Consider the following 18,703-nt stretch of genomic DNA (forward strand, 5'->3'; position numbering starts at 1 on the left):
TCTCACAGTTAACTTCTAAAACCACTTATGACACTCTAAAGCCTCTCCTATACAAGATAACAGAGCATTTTCCTTCCTTGACTTTGAATATGTTAACGTTCCTGGAGACTTACATTCATTCACAAGGTGACATTTGAATTTCTAACTTATCAACCTTTTTAGAAGGTTTCTATGGAAATGTTTAAGATTATTTTCAATATTTGGTCCAGTGTGTCACAACACAGAAGGCTCTAGTCGGGTTTTCCTTTCAGCAACTAGTTTTTGTTTTGGCCCCTGTTAAAAATTAAAATAACAAGCTTCCTGTTTCCACATATACACTTTACTGTTTCTAGGGAATACAGATGTACATTTGTCTTTTCAGTTCCCCTTTTTTTCACGGCCCCTTTTCCAGTCCAATTCTCTACACAATCATGTGTATACCTGCCATTATGGTCCATCCAAGGATGGACAGTTTAAAAAAACAAACCATATATACATACATACATACATAGATCACCCACTTTTAAGTTTAATCTATATAAATAACATTTTCTCCATCACTTTCTTAAGCCTAGACAATAAACCAATGGCTGATTTGTAGCATTTGCTGGAGATGCAATCAATAAACAATAAATCAATAAACATTTATTAAGTATCTATTATGTTCCAGGCACTGTGCTAAATAAATGCTGGGTGTAAGTGTTCAGGCTGAAAATTTAACAATTGGCTCATTGGTTCAAGCTGGCTACAGCATACCCTTACATATCCATCCCATGGAGTGTTTGCTTCCCATCCACTTAAATTCTGTCCCAAGAGTCCAGCTTGACCCATCAGCATAAGAAATAAAAGGCTAGAAAATAAGAACCCACCATGTATCCACTTTTGGTGCTTCCTAGATGAGTGTGGGCAAATGACAGCCTGCTGGTGTCTCAATATCCTGATCTACCAAATGGTCATAAAGAGGGGTCATTTGTAACACCCAAACATGGGAGAAGGAAAATAAATGTGTCCAGGTTGGTCTATTTGATCACCTACTTGGCAGGAAGGGAGTAAGCAAAAGGGAAAATTCCCTCTCAGCATATGTGGACAAGGAAGAAGCTAAGGTTAAAGTTTCCTGATCTGTTTTTCCCCATCCTTTAATGCGGACCAATGTTTGAGGGCAGTACTTAAATAAGTAGCACACCAAATAGTTACAGAAGGAATTGTAAAAAAAAATAAAGTCAAGATTCCCAGCTTGGCCCCTATCCAGATATATGACAGAACTTGGCCAAATCATCAACTCTCCCCTGGTCCTTCATTTCCTTGTTTATAATATAAGGTTGTGCTACATGATCACCAAAATCCATATGGTCTGAGATTCTGTGTTCTTCTCAGGCATGCAGCTGGTGCCTAATAAGTGGGGTTTAAGAACAGACATTTAAAAATATCTAGTGGTCAAAAAAATGGAAACAAAATGGATATCAGTTGATTGGGGGCTGCCTAAACAAACTGTATTATATGAATATAATATGATATAACTTGGTCATAAGAAAAGTAAAAATTCAGAGAAACAAGGGAAGATTTACATGAACTGAAACAGATTAAAGTAATCAGAATCAGGAAAACAACATACATAATGACTACAACTACGTAAAAAAAAAGAACAACCAAAAAATGGAAACTGAACACTGTAATAATAAAAAAAAGCCTGTCATTAAAAGAGTTTAAAAAAAAAACTTTTTGAAGAAAACCTTCTTTGCAGAAATTTGGAACTAAGAGTGAGGAGCATTACAAACAATTAGATTCAGCAGATATGCCATTTAATTTCACTTTAAAATTTTTTTCATTTTGAAATGATGGGAGATGTGTGAACTAGATGTTTTGTAAGATCCCTTTCTAACTCTTAATTCCAGCGCCTTACCTCTGTTAATTATTCCCAATTTATGTAGCTTTTTGTAGCTTGTCTGTATATAGTTGTCCATATGTTGTCTTCCCCATAAGACTATGAGCTCCTTAAGAAGAGGGATCTTGTCTTCTTTTGTTTCCCCAGTGCCTAAAAAATGTTTACTGATTAAATCCTATGGTATGGTCCAGGGGTGGGGAACCTGTAGCCTGGAGGCCACATGTGGCCCTCTAGGTCCTCAAGTGTGACCTCGAGGCTGCAGGTTCCCCACCCCTGGTGGTCACTTCTAATGAAGACAGATGACAGAATACAAGACTAGAAGCAAAGTGTCAGTTACTATATACCAGGCACAGTGTGCTAAATGCCCAGGAAACAGAAAGGCAAAAACGAGCTCCCTGCCTTCAGGCTCTCATTGTAACAAGGGAGAACAAAGCACCACAATTTTCTCATACCAGACATACAAGGTAAATTGAAGGCAATCTCAGGGGAAAGGCATTAGCAATGGGAGGTGGGAAAGGCTGTCTGAAGAAGATGGGATTTGAGCTGAGACTCCAAAAAAAGCCAGGAGGTGATAGTGAAAAGGAAAAGAATTCTGGGCATGAAGGACATAGCTAACACTCAGGCATGCAGTCAGAATATGGAGTGTCCTATGTGAAGAGCATGCAGTAGCCCAGAGAAATTGGATCAAAGAATACCTGGAAGGGAAGTAAATGTAAGAGGCTGGAAAGGTATGAAGGAGCCAGCTTATGCAGGGCTTTCAATGCCAAACACACATCCCCCACCCCGGGAAGCACAGGGAGCCACTGGAGCATAAGAAGCAAGGAGGGCAGTGGCATTGTCAGATCTGAGCTTTAGGGAAATTACTAGGGCAGCTAAGGGCAGATGGACTGGAGAGGGGAGAGATTTGAGATACGGAGACCAACCAGAAGGTCACTGCAATAATTCAGGCACGAAGTAATGAAGGCCTGTACCAGAGTGGCGGCTATGAAAGTTAAGAGATAGAGAGGCGTATGAGAGACGCTATAAAGGTAAAACTGATGAGACTTGACAAGAGATTAGACATATAGGGTATGGGTAAAAAGTCTAGGATGGTATTGATGTTGTGAACTACGACAACTTGGAGGATGGTGGTACCTTGAACAGTAATAGGGAAACTAGAAAGAGGAGATGATTCTAGAGAAAAGATGAGTTCTGTTCTGGACATGTTGAATTTGAGATGTCTATGGGATATACAGTTTGAGATGTCCAAAAGGCAGTTGGTGATATAAAACTGGATGGAGCTCAGAAGGGATTCAGGGATCTGGGAATCATCCAAAGACAGATATTCATTTAACCCACAAAAACCAATGAGATCACTGAGTGAGACAGTATGAAGCAAGGATCCACAAACTAGGCCAGCAACCCATGGCCTGCTTTTGTTGCCCTCAAGATAAAGAGTTTTTACCCGCCAAAGTACAGCTGCAGTTGTACTGACCCTAGAATAAAGGGAGACGAGTGCCTGAAGGGACATCCAATTATTGGATTGGACCTGGATAAAGATACAGCAAAGAAAACTGAGAGGGAGAAGTCATATAGGAAAAGGAAAACCAAGAAAGGGCATGTCATGCAACTCTAAAGAAGAGCATATACAGCATCAAAGGCCAAGAATAGTGGAGATTAAGAAAAAGGCCATTAGATCTGGGAACCAAATAGATCACTGGGAACTTTAAAGAATAGTTCAATTGAATGATGAGGCGGGAAGCCAGAGAGGTTTAGAAGAAAATGAGGCGGTGAAGCAGAGGCACCGTGTACAAGTGGCTCTTTCAAGGAGTTTGGCTGAAAATGGAAAGAAAGATCTAGGACAATAGTTAGCGGGTATGTGAATTATTTTCAAGGATGGAGGAGACTTGTGTGTGATTTTAGTCAGGAGGGAAAGAGCTAATAGGGGGAGATGGTAGATAAGAGCAGGAATGAGGATAATAGAGGGAGTAACCTTCTGGAGAAGACTGGATAAGATCAAGGGTACAAGGAGAAAGTCCCCTCTACATGCCTAAACAAGGAGAAGGACCAGCTTTTCATGTGATATGGGTGAAGGAGAAGATAGAAAGGAGATTTGGAGTGATGTAATATGGGAGGAGAGATAAAGAGGGAGCTTTTGGAGAATGGCCTCAAGTTTTTAGTGAAGTATGGTGTAAAGTCATCAGCAGAGAGGGTGGTAGGAAGGAGTGCTATGGAAGGTCTACAGATTGAAGAAAAGACAGAAATAGCAACAGTGGTGACTGGGATAGTGAATTAATTAGGGAGGTGTAAAAGGATTGCCTTGCTACAGTAAGGGCCCAGTTGAAATTATGTAACATAAATTCCTAATGAACATAGCCTGTTTTCCTAACTTTCTCTAGTTCCACTCAGCAGCAAATGATTAAGAGAGAAGGCAGCAGATGTTGGGAGTAATCTGTAGTTGGTATGTGGCAAGGAAAGTTTAGCAACAGGACAAGGGGGCAAGGGATCCAGGTCAAGAGGGGAGTGTGGTATTGAAGTGATTCACCAAGGGGTCAAGATAAGGAAGGGAGGAGAGTACAGTCAGGTGATAGCCTGGGAAGGATTGGAGGTCACAGTGAGAATGAACTGGTTTTGGGTTCAGGTTAGATTGAGGCAAAATGAAATATAGAATAAAAGGTTATGATCAGATAAAGAATTTTGGAGTTTTTTAACATGTAAGTGAAACACTGGTGAGTGATATAAAAACCAAAGGTATGACTATCTGTGTTGCTGAGGTAGAATGGATAATGCAAAGTGAGACTGGGGAAACGGAAAACTTGGCTACTTGTAGGACTACCCAATATGTTGTAATTGCAGAGGACCATAGATGGAGCATGCTACCACCCATCTCCTGACACAGAAGTGATGGATTCAAAATGCAGAATGAGAAATAAATATTTGGACCTGGCCAATGAAGGAATCTCCTTTATTTGATTATGCATACTTCTTTTGAAGGAATTTATTTATTACAACGAAGCAGGGGGAAGAGAGGGAATAAAAATGCTTGTTAACAGAGGAAAAAAATGAATGAGGAAGCAATCTTAATGAAGATTTAGAGGCAGTGACTGAAAAACTGTTACTGTCTTTTATTTACTGACATTAATTAATGGAAATAGATACTAAACAAATTTAGTTCACTGAGGAAAGGACACTCTCCTGGGGATCAACAATGACCACCAGGATCTGGACTGGAACAACTTTAAATTTCATGAACTTCAAAAGAGAAGGCACTGAGTGATGGGGGATAGAAAGTTTAGAAGTGGAAATGAGAAGCAAGGAATATTTCAACCTTCTCACCATAACCAGGAAGTTTGAAGTGAGAGCTGGGTTTTGAGTCAAAGCGCAAACAGTTCAAAAAGGGTGGCTGGGGATTTAGTGTTATCAGGAGGGAACTATGTCTCAAAGGGCTACAGAATGGCAGGAGAATGGAAAAGGTTTAAGGTGAAATCAAATTTGTTAATACTAGATGGGCCAACTTATGTTAATCAATGTGATTTTATATATATATATGTGTGCATATATGTATGTATAGATGTAAATATACATACACATATAGTTTTGTTTTTAAATTTTAAAGAAGTCTTACAGATAAAAAAAATGCACCATCATCAAATGATAGGTTGGTCCTTAGAAGTATTTTTTAAGTTCTTTAATTCCAGTCCTTCTAGTATTATATTGTTGTTGCCCAGTTTTTTCACGTGTCCAAACCTCCATGGGTTTTCTTGGGGATTTCTTGGCAGAGATACTAGAGTGGTTTACCATGTCCTTCTCCAGCTCATTTTACAGATGAGGAAACTGAGGCAAACAAGGTTAAGTGACTTGCCCAGGGTCACACAGCTAGTAAGTGTCTGAGGCCAGATTTGAACTCAGGTGGATGAATCTTCCTAACTCTAGGCCCAGCATTCTATCCACTTCACCACCTATCTATAGACCGTGCATTCCAGAGGGTACAGAAAAAGGGGGAAAGAATACGCATATAGTACCTACACAGCAGTGGAAGGAGTATGTAAATTTGGAGTGGGACATTTGGGAGGCAGAGTTGAGGAGGATGGGAGTGAGGAAGGCTTTTTTAACTTAGTGGTGGGGAGAAGTGTCAGAACCATTGAAATGATCGAAGTAGCAGGAGCTGGGAGTATTAAGAACTGAATCTGGGCAGAGTATTAGTGATTGGAGAGAGGTCCGTGGAGGGAAGCAAGTGATTAAATTGTGTCAATCAGTAAGTACTCAGTTTTATCAAAAAATAGTCTTTCAATGCTTAAAAAATGTCAGTAATCCATTTATTCAAAGGTATTAATTTCTCCCAATATTTTATTCTTTAACATAATACACACAATATGCAGTAACCTAATACACAAACACCCTATTCTATGCCAGGCCAGTCTCCTCACTTTGCCCCAAACACACCTTGCTTATTCTTCCCTTAATCTTTTACTCACAGCTAGACTGTTCACCTATGCTTCAGTGCCTATCCAAATCCTCTCTCTCCCTATTTCAAGACCCAGTTTAAGTCTCACCTCCAATTATTGTGAAATAAATTCATTTCACAATAGATGCACTGCAAAGTAGCTCCTTACACAATACAACCTTTTAAGCTTTCAGATATAAGAGCAAGAGGGATTTGCCCACCTTAAAAATAAGGGAACAAAAACCTCCTTTTGTCTATTTGAGATCCATGTATAAGCTTCCTGTGATTCACCACTACTTCTTCCCAAACCTTCTTCTATAAACCATGATTTCCGAAACTCACCTAGGTTTTCCTCCTTCAATCCGTCCCCGAGGCTGAAATGTTCCCCTTCCTCTTCTATACCTATTTTAGTATTCTTCTCAGTATTAGTCCTATCTCCTCCAGGAAACCATATCTCACTCTCCACTCTGTCTAAGGTGCCCTCCTCTCAGAATTTCTATAGGGCTTTGAAGCCCTAAGATAAATGCTCAGGGGTTACCTTGGACTATGATTTAATATATTCTGACTTTGGGAACTAATGATATATTTTCCCACAGAAACAAAGTTACAGTTATTGATTAGGCCTACCAAGCTTGTCCATAAAACCCATTTTGTACTGAAGGATTATAACAACACCTACTACACCTAAGGTTGTTGTGAAAATAAAATGAGATCATATTTATGAGGAAGTACATCAAGATAGTAAGGGGTTACTGGACAGAGTGACTTGTACATGAAGGCCATTTCTAACTCCACAAGGTTGACTTTTTAACTAGATTATGAACTCCTTAAAAGCAAGAAATTAAATTATCTCTCAGTGCCTAGCAAACAAAGAGCTATGTATCTAGTAGATACTCAATAAATATTTTTGGCTGGTTTTATTATCTTTTCATCCGAGTTTAGTCTATTTCAGCTTTTTTATTGGTGAAATTAGATTATGAGCTCCTCAAGACAAGAGACTTCTCTTTTGCCTTTCTTTGTAATTCCTATCACTTTAGGAGGCTCTTAAATGCTTATTGACCTCTGACTGACTGAAACAATAAGTTTCTGATTTCTGTTTTCAAATCTCCTTTTGTGTTGGGAATAATCTCTTCCCTCCTCCAGCAAGGCTCCTTTAAGTAAACTGGACTAGATTTTCCTTAAAAGGTACATGAACCATCCTCAAGATGTGATTGGCTCAACCAAGGTGCTGTACTTGGCAGTGACCAAAGTACAAAAGAGTCACAAGTAGCTCTGTGACGACTAGGAAGCTTGGCTGCAAATTCTTGTTACCAACTGAATTGAACACAGACTTAAACCACGGGCCTAGATCAGGCCCATTCCAGAATAAATGGCATATACAGGATTGAAAAGGAATGATTTCACTGAAATGTGAAAAGGGCAGCACCAAGCAAGGAGAGTCTGGACTGGCCTCCATGCTTCTGTTAGTGGTGGTAGTAATAACAACAACCACAACATTTGTGCACGTGGGGCTTTCAGGTTTGCAAAGAATTTCCAAACATCATCTCATTTTTATCTTCACAATAACCCTAGGAGGTAGGTGCTATTATTAACCCCATTTTATAGATGATGAAAGTGAGGCAAAAAGAGGTTAAGTGACCTGCCTAGGGTTAAATTGTTAGTAAATGTTAGAGGCCATATTTGAACTCAAATCTTCCTGACTCTAACACTCTGGGCACCATACCACCCAGGTGCTTTTAGTGAAAGCTCTAGAGATGGTGATTGCATTAGGAAGGAGACACTTGGGTGAATATGCTCTATATCCCTAAGAACTGAACTTTGAAGATAATGGTTATAAACCATCTTTTAGGTTCACCAACTTTGTTGTCGCTGGACTTTCCAGCTAAGTAATTTAATTAGATTCTTTCAAGTCTACTAGGGCAAGAGTTTGTGAACTTTAAACAATTTTTTTCCATAACTAATTTTTTTTAAATAATTAGTTTCCTTTTGCAATCCTATGTATGTTATTTCACACATTTAAGAACGTTATTCTGAGAAGGGGTCCACAAGCTTGTCAAGAGGAGTCCACGATACAAAAAAGTGAACACATGTAAAAGAGAATTTTCTCAGAAATCAGTTTTGAATTTTGAGGATTACTCTTTTAATTATTTAAATTACTAAAAATTTAAATTTACATCACTTTTAATTTAGATCCCCACCCCCAAAGAACTAATAAAGAACAAGAAGTGCTTCTGAATTGTTAATAGTCCATTAATTGCCTACCAAAAGAAGTCCTCTCCAAGCTTAGAGGGAATCACATTTGTGTATGAACAGTGAAAGAACAGTTTGGTTTTGAATGGCTTTCTGGAAATGACAATGTAAGTGAACAAGCAGTTGTCAATTCTCTGATTCCACGTGGACAAAGCCAGTCAGTTAAGGAAACCCAACAATGAGAAAATGACCAAGCAGGCAGGTCTCTGAAATTTTAGAACAGCTGGAAAAACTGTGTGCAGACTGTTGCAGCCTTTAGACTTCACCTGCTGCATTAGAGATGTGCTCCAAAGATTAATAATAATGGGTGTTCATATTTAACTTGAATGTTATCAAACGGGGAGAGATGATGTGGGGGAGGGGGAGAGATGGGACTGAACAAAAGGCTATGTGAATGGCACACAGTAATCACAGAAGTTTGCTTATCTGTAAAAGAAGTCCCCTGGACTAGATTCAAATTCTACAAGCATTTCTCAAGCACCTATGGGGCAGGCAGGGGGGAACAGGACAGAGGAAGTTAAAATATGCCCCAAGGAGGTGGTTCCAAAGTCCCTGTCAGCTCTACAACGCTATGATTTGAGGTTATTAAAAAAACAAACAAAAAAAAAACAAATCTGATGCAAAATAATAGGTAAAGAAAGAACGCATTCTAAATTTAAATTAAAATTCTTCTCCTATCTGTTGTTTCACATTACTGGTACAAATAATCTAATGATTTCTGCCTCCCTATTGCATGATATCACGAGTTCAACATGGGTTACATTCATTCCCATTTGAAAAGACTAGCTGGAATAACTGCCTCCTTTCAAGGTTGTGGAAGTAGAAATCTAGGCTCTTCAAAACCCTCCCTTCAGAAGGTCCACTCCCCCAAGGAGTTTCCCTAGATTATATGAAGGAGTCTGATAGCCTTCATGGTACAAGGAGGCAGTAACTACACCTGGCTAAGTCAAGTTATCAGTCAACTTCAAAAAGAAAGGGCAAAAAAGCTCTCGATGAGTTAAGCTGCTTCAGTGCTCTGTGTTCTGAGAGTCCTAATCTTTGGAAAGAGAATTAAGGAGGGCTACAACAAATTATTAATAAAAGGAATTATGTCACCTAGGAGTTTTGCAAAGTGCTCTGTCACTGAGGAGCAATCTGATATGCTTGCTCAAGCCCAGGGTCCAGTCCCGTCTTTGATTGGGGCCCAAAATTTTACTGTCCATAGTCATGGCAGGGAAGGGAGATAATAGTCTTACAACAAGAAAATAGTCTTTTAACAATAACAAAAAATGTTGTGCTATCTAGAAGAGAAAGCCACGATTCTGCTCCTTATTAATAAGGCACAAATTACTCAGTTTTCAGAGTCTCCAGACCAGAAACCCTCACTTAGTATAAATTCCGTAGCTCTCAGTCCCTACTTGCAAAAAAGGATCAGAAGTTTACATGCTGGAATACAAATTTGGTTGATTCTTCCCCAGATGACTTTTAATGATTTCTGTGTCACTTTCTAAAAGACTACTTTCTCAAAAAATCGATAAAAACAATCATGACATAAAGTTTTAAGAGGCCAGTAAAGGGTCTAGGTAAAAAAAAAAATGACCATTTTATGAGTTGTTTTTCACAATACATCTAATCAGTTTTCTGAAAAGCTCTCATTTTAGAATACAATCCAAGGGACAACAGGATAAATGGTTGCTCCCACACCCCTCTCCTCCTCCCTCCCACCACCACAACAGGAAAAAAAGCACTCGGACTAAAACTGGACAGAATTTATGGAAGAACCACCTTTTATTTAGTTGTTTACTATTTGGTTTGACCTACAAACCAACACAGGAAATAATGAACTTAGACTATACACCCAGGGAGCAAACAGCATATACACAACATTCATTCTGAATGTGCCCCCTCATTGTCTTTTACAGGGCACAGATCGTGAAGAGACAGGCAGGAAGGCAAGACAGGAAGGGAGGAAAATCTGACTCCAAGTTTTTACCCAGGGCAATCTGTTACAAACCTCCTGGAAAGCACACCAGATGTCCCATACTGCATCAAATAGGTAATAGCTGAAAGAGGCAATTTTCTCTCCAGGTTGCTAATAATAGTGATGGGGTATAATCTTAGCCTTTTGCCTGCGGTCAAAGGTGTGTGTGAGATGGTCTGGGCAAGACATATTGCTACTATCAAGTTACAGGGTGGAGATAAACGTTAAAATAAGGTTTTCTGGCAATACTGTCAACCACTGCCATCATATTTTTCTGGTGATGTCACTACAGATGTAGGGTTCTCTCTCCCTAGGCGTCAGTTTGGCCACTATCCATGCGGCCATGAATAAGCTTGGTTGGAAGACAGCATCCACTTTCCAAATCGTGCTGAGACAAAACCTGTTGGGTCAGTTTAGAGTAACTAGTTAAAGCTTCTTGTGTTTAAGCTACATAAACAAAAGTCACATCAGAACCAGCAGAGAAAGAGCCCAGAAACTGAATGGAGATTGTTTTTGCTGGAAGACTGACAGCTTCACTGCCTGTGAGAGTGAGGCAAATTCCACAAGAAGCATTGTTCCCAATGAGACAATAAAACAGTCGCCTACCCCTCCACCCTGGAATAAAAGCTTCAACACCAAGAAATGAGCTGGAAAGAAAACGAAAAACCATACTCTTCTAGAATCAAAGTAAATGGCAGCTCAAATATTCCTTTTAAGAAATCAATAAAAATCCTATTTTTAGATTCAGCTCAGGCCAGGACTCAAGACTTTGTATATTAAGTCCTGTTCAATGCCGAGGTCATAGCAACCACGATAATTTATATGTACAATGATAATTCACAGTTTACAAAGTGTCTTTGTCCCCCATCACTTCACTTGACTCTCTCAAAAAACATGAGGTAGGTAGAGGAATTGTCCTAATTTTACATATAAAAAAACTGAGTGGCTTGCCAAAGGTCAGACAAACAGAAGAACTGGAATCAATCAAAAAGCATTTATAAATGCCTAAGTGCCAGATACTGTCCTAGAGATACATGCACAAGGAATGCAATTACCTACTTGCAATATACTTACGTTTGAATACAGAAAACAAGTATGTGTGGAAATTCTAGGAATAGGGACTAGATTTGTGATGTCAGGGGTACAAGAAATTACTGGGTGAGGAAACTCCCTCCATCACTGAAAGTTGTCACCTTCTCTGCAACGTACAGTCTTGAGGGGTGCCTAGAACACGGAGAGGTTCAAGGACTTGACATGGATCTCACGGCCGGTATGAGTCAAGGGCAGGACTTGAATCTAGGTTCTCTTGGCTTCAAGGGTAGCCATCTATTAACTATATCATACAGTTGCTCATGTATACGTATATGAGACAAATAAATATATGTGATATAGTTATGTAAATACACACAAATATGTATTATGTATATACATAAAATATACTTTTAGACATTAAATATACATACACACATGCATTATATATCACATATACTTTTAGATATACATATACACACACACTTTTAGAGATATATATTAAATATACAACATAAATGTATATTATCTATATATTACATGTATATATATAATATATTTTTAGACATGTTAAACATACATATCCCCAAAACATACATTATGCATATTGTGCATATACCTAACATATATTTACACGTTAAATACACATGTGCAAAGACATTATATGATTGTGTACACATAAATATGTTTTTGGATATACATGTATACGTAAATATACACTATACATTTTGTATACATAAGTATACAAATAAATAATAAGACTGTTTAGGAAGAAGGGCACTAGGAGTTGGGGGGATTAAGAAAGGTTTCATGAAGAGCCTGGTGCCTGAGCTGCATCTTGAAGGAACAAGGGAATTCTATGAGGTGATTGTGAGGGAATGTATTACAGGCATGGGAAATGCCAGCACAAAAGCAGAAAGAGGATGGCATGTCATTCTGAGGAACAGAGCGAAAGCTAATACGTCAACAAACATTAAGCAACTGCTATGTGCCAGGTACTGTGATAAGAGGGAAAGATAGGTCAGGGCCAAGTTATGAAGGGCTTTAAAAGCTAAACACAGGTTCGTATTTTATCTTAGATGCAATCAAAAGCCACTGTAGTTCACTGAGTAGGGTAGGGTCTAACAGTATCACTACTGTTAGATCTGTGCTCAAGAGAAATTATCTTAGCATTAAGTACTGGGTAGACTGGAGTGGCAAAACTCTTGGGACTGGGCAAGTAGGAATCTATTATAATATTCTAGGTGAGAGGTCATGAGGGCCTACACTAAGGTGGTAGCTATGTGAGTAGAGAGGAGGTCTTATGAGAAAGATGTAGAGACAGATGTGACGACTAACCAAAAGGATGAGGGAGAAAAATCGAGGATAATGCTGAGGTTATGAACCTGGGAGACTGAAAGGATGGTGGTCCCTTTGACAGAAAGAGAGAGTTTGCAAGAGTGGAGGGTTTCAGAGAAAAGATACTGAGTCCAGTTTTGGACATGATGACTTTGAGATGTTTCAGGGCATCCAGTTAGAAATTTCCAACTGGTGATTCAGTGAGGAAACTCAGAGGTGAGAGTCTAGATATATAGATCTTGAATTCAACACCAGATCCCAAAGCACAGAATCATCTACTTAGAGGTAGAAGACTCTTTAGAGGCCATTTAGGCCAACCCCCCTCACACATATAAGGAAACTGAGGTCCAGGGAGATTGTGATTTACCCAGTAAGTTCAAACAGATGGCAAATGGTTAAAGTTCCTTAACCCTTTTTTATTATGAACTTACCATCAAGAAAAAGACATTCCAATATACAAATAACTCCCCCCCCCACACACACACAAAAGCAGAAGGGGAGGGATTGTGTAGGACACTATGAACTTAATTTGTAGACAGGGTGGTATCAAAGTCGCCCTGTTTTTCTATTCCCCTTTCTAAACTTTTTGGGGAAAGCTTTCTTAATAGTTTTCTTGATATCATTTGTTTTTATATCATCTAATTTCTCCTATAGCCTTCTCTATGCTCCTCCCCTTTCCAGAGATCCATCTCTTAAAAAGTAGGAATAGGGGACAAAACAAGTTCAACAAAATCAATCAACATACTGAAAACTCTTGACATTGTATTCAATGTTCCATACTCATGGACCCTCTACCTCTGTAAAGGAAGGAAGGATGGGGAGCAGGAGGTGGGGAAGGGGGGAGAGGAGATAGGCACTATCTTTTCATTTATCCTCTTTGGGACCAATCCTGATCATTTTAATTTTATAAAATTCAATGTCAATTGTTTGGCTGTTGTTGTTCCTTCTATTAAGATTGTTGTAGTCATCATGTACCCGGTTTTCCTGGTTCTGCTTATTTCATTTTGTATCAGTTCATAAATCTTTCCATGCTTTTCTGTATTCACCACAACCATTATTTTTTAGGGCACAATAATATTCCATTACATTCATGCACCACAATTTGTTTAATCATTCCCCAAGTAATGAGCATTTACTTTGATTCTAGTTCTTTGCTACTATAAAAAGGGCTGCTATAAATATTTTGGAGGATATGGGGCCTTTGTTTTTGTCAATGGCTTCCTTAGGGTATACGTAGGCAGGAGAATCTCTTGGTCAGAAGATATGGGCATTTTAGCCACTTGATTTGCATAATTCCAAATTGCTTTCCAGAATGGTTATACCAATTCACAGTTCTTCCAGCATCAATGTGTTTGCTTTTCCTCTCATTTCATATCATAGCTAAAGCACTTTTCTACAACACTAAACTGTTTTGTCTTTTTTTTTTGGGGGGGGGGGGCGCTATTGGGTGTTGAGAGCTGTAATTTTGTTGCTGAAGTTCAGTCTACCAAAGCAGATCAGCAACTTTGAGTTAAATGACCTGCCCAGAGTTCACTCAAACAGTACATGCATGTCGAAGGCATAACCTGAACCCAGATCTTCCAGACTGAAAGAATAGCTCCCTATCTACTATACAATGTTGCTTCTACCCATATCAACCAAACTATAATTTCACTAAAGCAGGAACTTTTTGTAAGCCAAGACAACAAGTGCATTTTATCATATTCAAGGACATTATGGACTCAAAAATTTACTGTCCATTTCCCAGTCCATCACCCATCAGCACTTTTTGTCCTGACAAAGGTGCCACAAATTACAGATAATTTTAAAATACTCTTCTTCTAAATTGTAGGTGGAAAAGGAAATGCCAGAATGAAGCTAAATCTCACTTACAAGTCTCTCTCCGGAGAGAACCTCAAGCAGTTTGATGAGCATTCGTCCATCTCGAAGATCAGTGTACAAATCTGTGATCCGACAGGACACACGGGCAAGATGTGAATTAACCCACTTGGTAAAAGTCTTCTTTTGTACAGCCTCACGCTCATCTGAGAAAAGAGGAGGAAAAAATGGAACTTCAACCACAGTATAGGCAATCATGTACAATTAACTCTGCAAAGCAATGGGCTTGCACTCTTCTTCTGAGGAGCCGTTTCATAAAAGTACAATAAACCCAAATGCTAAAATGGCTACTTTCCACCTCTTTACAGGGCATTTGTCTGAAAGTCAAGAAGTAGGATAATCCATAATAAATGAAAGTGAAAAACTGGTTGCTAACACTCTCATTCCCTTTATTACTCCTACCCCTTCCCAGAGAATACACTAAGATCTTAGATTTAAAGATAAAAGGGACTTCAGAGGGCATCTAGTCCCCCCCCTCATTGTAGAGATGAGGAAATGACATGAAGTGAACTTATCCAAAGTTACACAAGTAGTAGGTGTCAGAGGTGGGATCTGAATGGAGGGAAGTCCCTTAACTCCAGAGCCAGCTCTCTTGCCATTGAACCAAGAAGCCTCCCAGCTCTTTGTATTATAATGTCCAATTCATAAAACTGAAAATTCTTAAGTATTCAATTCAACAAACATTTGTTCAATTCTCACTACATGCAGTCCGCTGTACTAGCGGTTGGCCAAATTGGAGAACTGAAAAAAGAGGGACATGGGAGAAGAACTCTAGCAATTTATTGTTCCCTACCTCTTTGAGGGATAGAATATAAAAGAGTCTGGGTACATCACATATTGATAGAAACTATTACCTCAATATCCAATCAATAAACATTTATTAAGTGCTTACTAGGTGTCAGACACGGGATACAAAAAGAGGCAAAAGACAGTCCCTGCCCCCAAGGAGCTTACAATCTAATAGGGGAGAAAACATGTAAACAAATATATACAAAGCAAACTATGTATAGGATAAATAGAAAACCACTAACAGAGGGAAGGCACTAGAATAAAGATGGGTTGGAGAAGACTTCCTATAGAATGTGAGATTTTAGTTGGGCTAAAAGGAAGCCAGAAAGGATCAACGGATCAGGAGCCAAGTGCCATTTTTTTTTTAACAGGACCTATGATTTCACTGGTATAAAAAATTCTCCATAAGGAATGGATGTAAGAACATATTCTGCAATTTAAATTTCTATTCAATATACCATACTGCTTCTAACTGTACAATGTTAGCCTCCCTGAGGTCAGGGACTGCCTTGATTTCATACTTCTAGCCTTAACACTTAGCAAAGTAACTGGCATGTAGTAGATGCTTAATAAATACCTTTTCCTTCACTCAATTAGTGATGCTTTCCAAAATTCAATTTATTCATTTGTTTATGAAATACTTGTTATGTTTTGGGGATTGTGCTCACTACTAGGTACAAAGCAGATTCATTCACTCTCCATACTATTAATTGACACAGAACTCCTGAAAGCCAAATGTCCTCTTCTCACTCAGCCATAAGCACTATCAATTACTGAAGTCCTACCACTATGCAGTTATGAAAGTAGGGACAAGTTCCAGCCTTTTGGGGCTGAGAGATGACAAGATTGAATCAGGTGATCTATGAAGTCTAGTTTTAACATTCAATGATTCTGTGTGTAGGTGCTATTCACTTGTGGTCAAGTTATGATTACATGAGACCAGGACAGTTTAGGACAGCATTTTTCAAAGTTTTGGTCTCACGACCTCTTCAAACTCTTAATGAAGGCTAGCACTCATACAGCACTTTTGAAATTTACAAAAATTGAAATGCCATCCTCACAACCCTGAGAAAGTGGATGCTATTGTTATCCCCATTTTACAGATGAGGAAACTGAAGCACAGTGAAGTTCTAGGATCACAGACCAGCAAGTACCTAAGGCTAAATTTGGACTCAGATCTTCCTGGTTCCAAGTACAACTTTTCTATCTCTACTGAACCACCTAATTACCTATATAAGAACCCCAAAGACCTCGTGTAATGTGGATTATAGCCATCATCATTTACTGTCTTAGAAATTAAAACTGATCAGCTTTAGAATATTTATTAATTCATTTGAAATAACAATAATAAGCCCATTATATATTAACAGCAGTGTTACTTTTTATGAAAATCAAATTTGTTTTCCAAAACAAGAAAAACTGGTTGAGTTTTGGTACTCTAATTCAGTTGTTTTATTCCAAAACATGGTCAGCAAAGATGAACCATGAATCAGGATAGTAGTAGTGGTGGTGGCTCTCTAATGAGTTAGCAGCATGGCCTTGAGCATGTCATAACCTCCTCAACATTCAGGTTTCTCATCTCTCCAATGAGGTAGTTCTACTCAATGAATTTTTAAGATCTCTTGCAGCTCTAAAATCCTAAATCCTATTATTCTGAAGGCACACCTACAGGTTACACTGGAGGTTGCCCAACTTTTTTAGTTCACAAAACCCTTTTTCTCATAGTGCCCCTTGGCCAAAAGAAATATCTAACAGTTCCATTCATTAAGGAGTTTAGGTTGAAAATTTTAAATATTCTACTATTTTCCATTTGGGAAACTCAGGGCTAACCCTCTCCCATCTGCACTATAGCCCTTGGGGCCCTTTATGGAAGGCAAATTGTTTAAATCACGCGGAGTGTTCTCATAGCTTTTGGCCAATAAACTATAAATTGGCCCACTCACCTACACAAAACCTTCCCATTCCTTGCCCTTTCATATCAATTACCTTAGTCTCCCACTGCTACATTAAGTACAAAATTAAGCTGAGACCAATTCTGGAGTTATTTGTGTTGGAGCACAGAGTGTATTTTGTGCCATAAGCACAGAAATATTTGTTTAATTCAGTTCAACCAATGTTAATTCAGCATTTGTATGCCTGAGTGACATGGTTACATGAATGAAGAGAAAAGAAAGACTGACTGGGACCTGGGTCCCTGACATATTCTTCTGCACTATTTGCTTTCTGACCAAAAACACAGCAACATCAGGAAAAAGTCAGCCTGGTTATAGCTCCCCCAAAGGTAACTGGATTTCTCCTTACAGCTCTGTAAGTAACCTGCCCTCTTACAAAGTTGGGTAAATGAACAGTAATGGCTTATCCTTAATAGAAATTCTGCTATGGATTTGTCCAGCCTGTTTTGTGGAAACTGTCCAACCCTAAGTCCTTTTCCCTGGTTCTAGGAAAAGAGAAAGAAGCCTTCACAGTATGACCTTTAAAGCTGCATACCTGGTAACAGAGGGTATGAGCTGACATCCAAAGAGTCCAACCACCTGTTTGAATCTGCTCTCCTGGAACAGACTTACCAGACAGAGGCGCCCCAAGATAAAGGAATTGGGAACAACACAGAGAAAAGTGTGGGTCAAACTATAAGAAAAGAAACTCTGGCAGGGGAGGGAGGAGTAAGAGAAGGCAATACAGAATTATTGAAGAAAAAGAGCTTTAGTTTGTTATATATTATAATGGTCATGATAGAAGGTAATAATTAGGCGCTCTCTCTCTTTTTTTTTTTAAATGGGAGGCTGATGGTTTCCATCCAACGTGCTTGAGGAATAATACAACTGCAACCAGATAAGCCCTGTTGAGACACATCTCAAGAAAGCAGTCCCAGGTAAATTCTGACAGCTGTGACAAGAGGTCTTAGCTTTTCCATGGCAGCAAATCAGGCCCCTGTCAAGTACATTGAGGATGAAATAAATTTGCTTTAAAATAGCATCGCCTACTTTAAAGTCTAGTTCAGCCTCACAGTTGCAATATGGTCAGACTCTCCCAAGCCCAGGAAACAAGATCAAAATGAAACTGTTTAGATTAAGATGTTTCTAAGAAACGGCACAATATTTGTTCTTCTGCCAACTGTCAATCCATTGAATGGATTTAACATTAAAGGGAACCTTTGCTTCTTTTAGGTTAAGATTAG

At 38.9% G+C, this 18,703-nt stretch overlaps 1 protein-coding gene across 5 annotated transcripts in view; it reads right to left on the reverse strand.

Annotated features, from left to right (window-relative positions):
- SPTBN1 (spectrin beta, non-erythrocytic 1) overlaps positions 1 to 18,703 on the reverse strand; it is a 270,149-nt gene that overhangs the window by 90,070 nt on the left and 161,376 nt on the right. For all 5 annotated transcript variants that reach the window (XM_027865230.1, XM_027865232.1, XM_027865233.1 and 2 more), the window contains one exon: positions 14,734 to 14,885. In XM_027865230.1, coding sequence (XP_027721031.1) covers positions 14,734 to 14,885 — 152 coding nt within the window. The remainder of the gene's footprint in view (positions 1 to 14,733; positions 14,886 to 18,703) is intronic.

Source organism: Vombatus ursinus, unplaced genomic scaffold, assembly GCF_900497805.2.
Source record: "Vombatus ursinus unplaced genomic scaffold, bare-nosed wombat genome assembly UNPS02014778.1, whole genome shotgun sequence".
Taxonomy (NCBI): Eukaryota; Metazoa; Chordata; class Mammalia; order Diprotodontia; family Vombatidae; genus Vombatus; species Vombatus ursinus.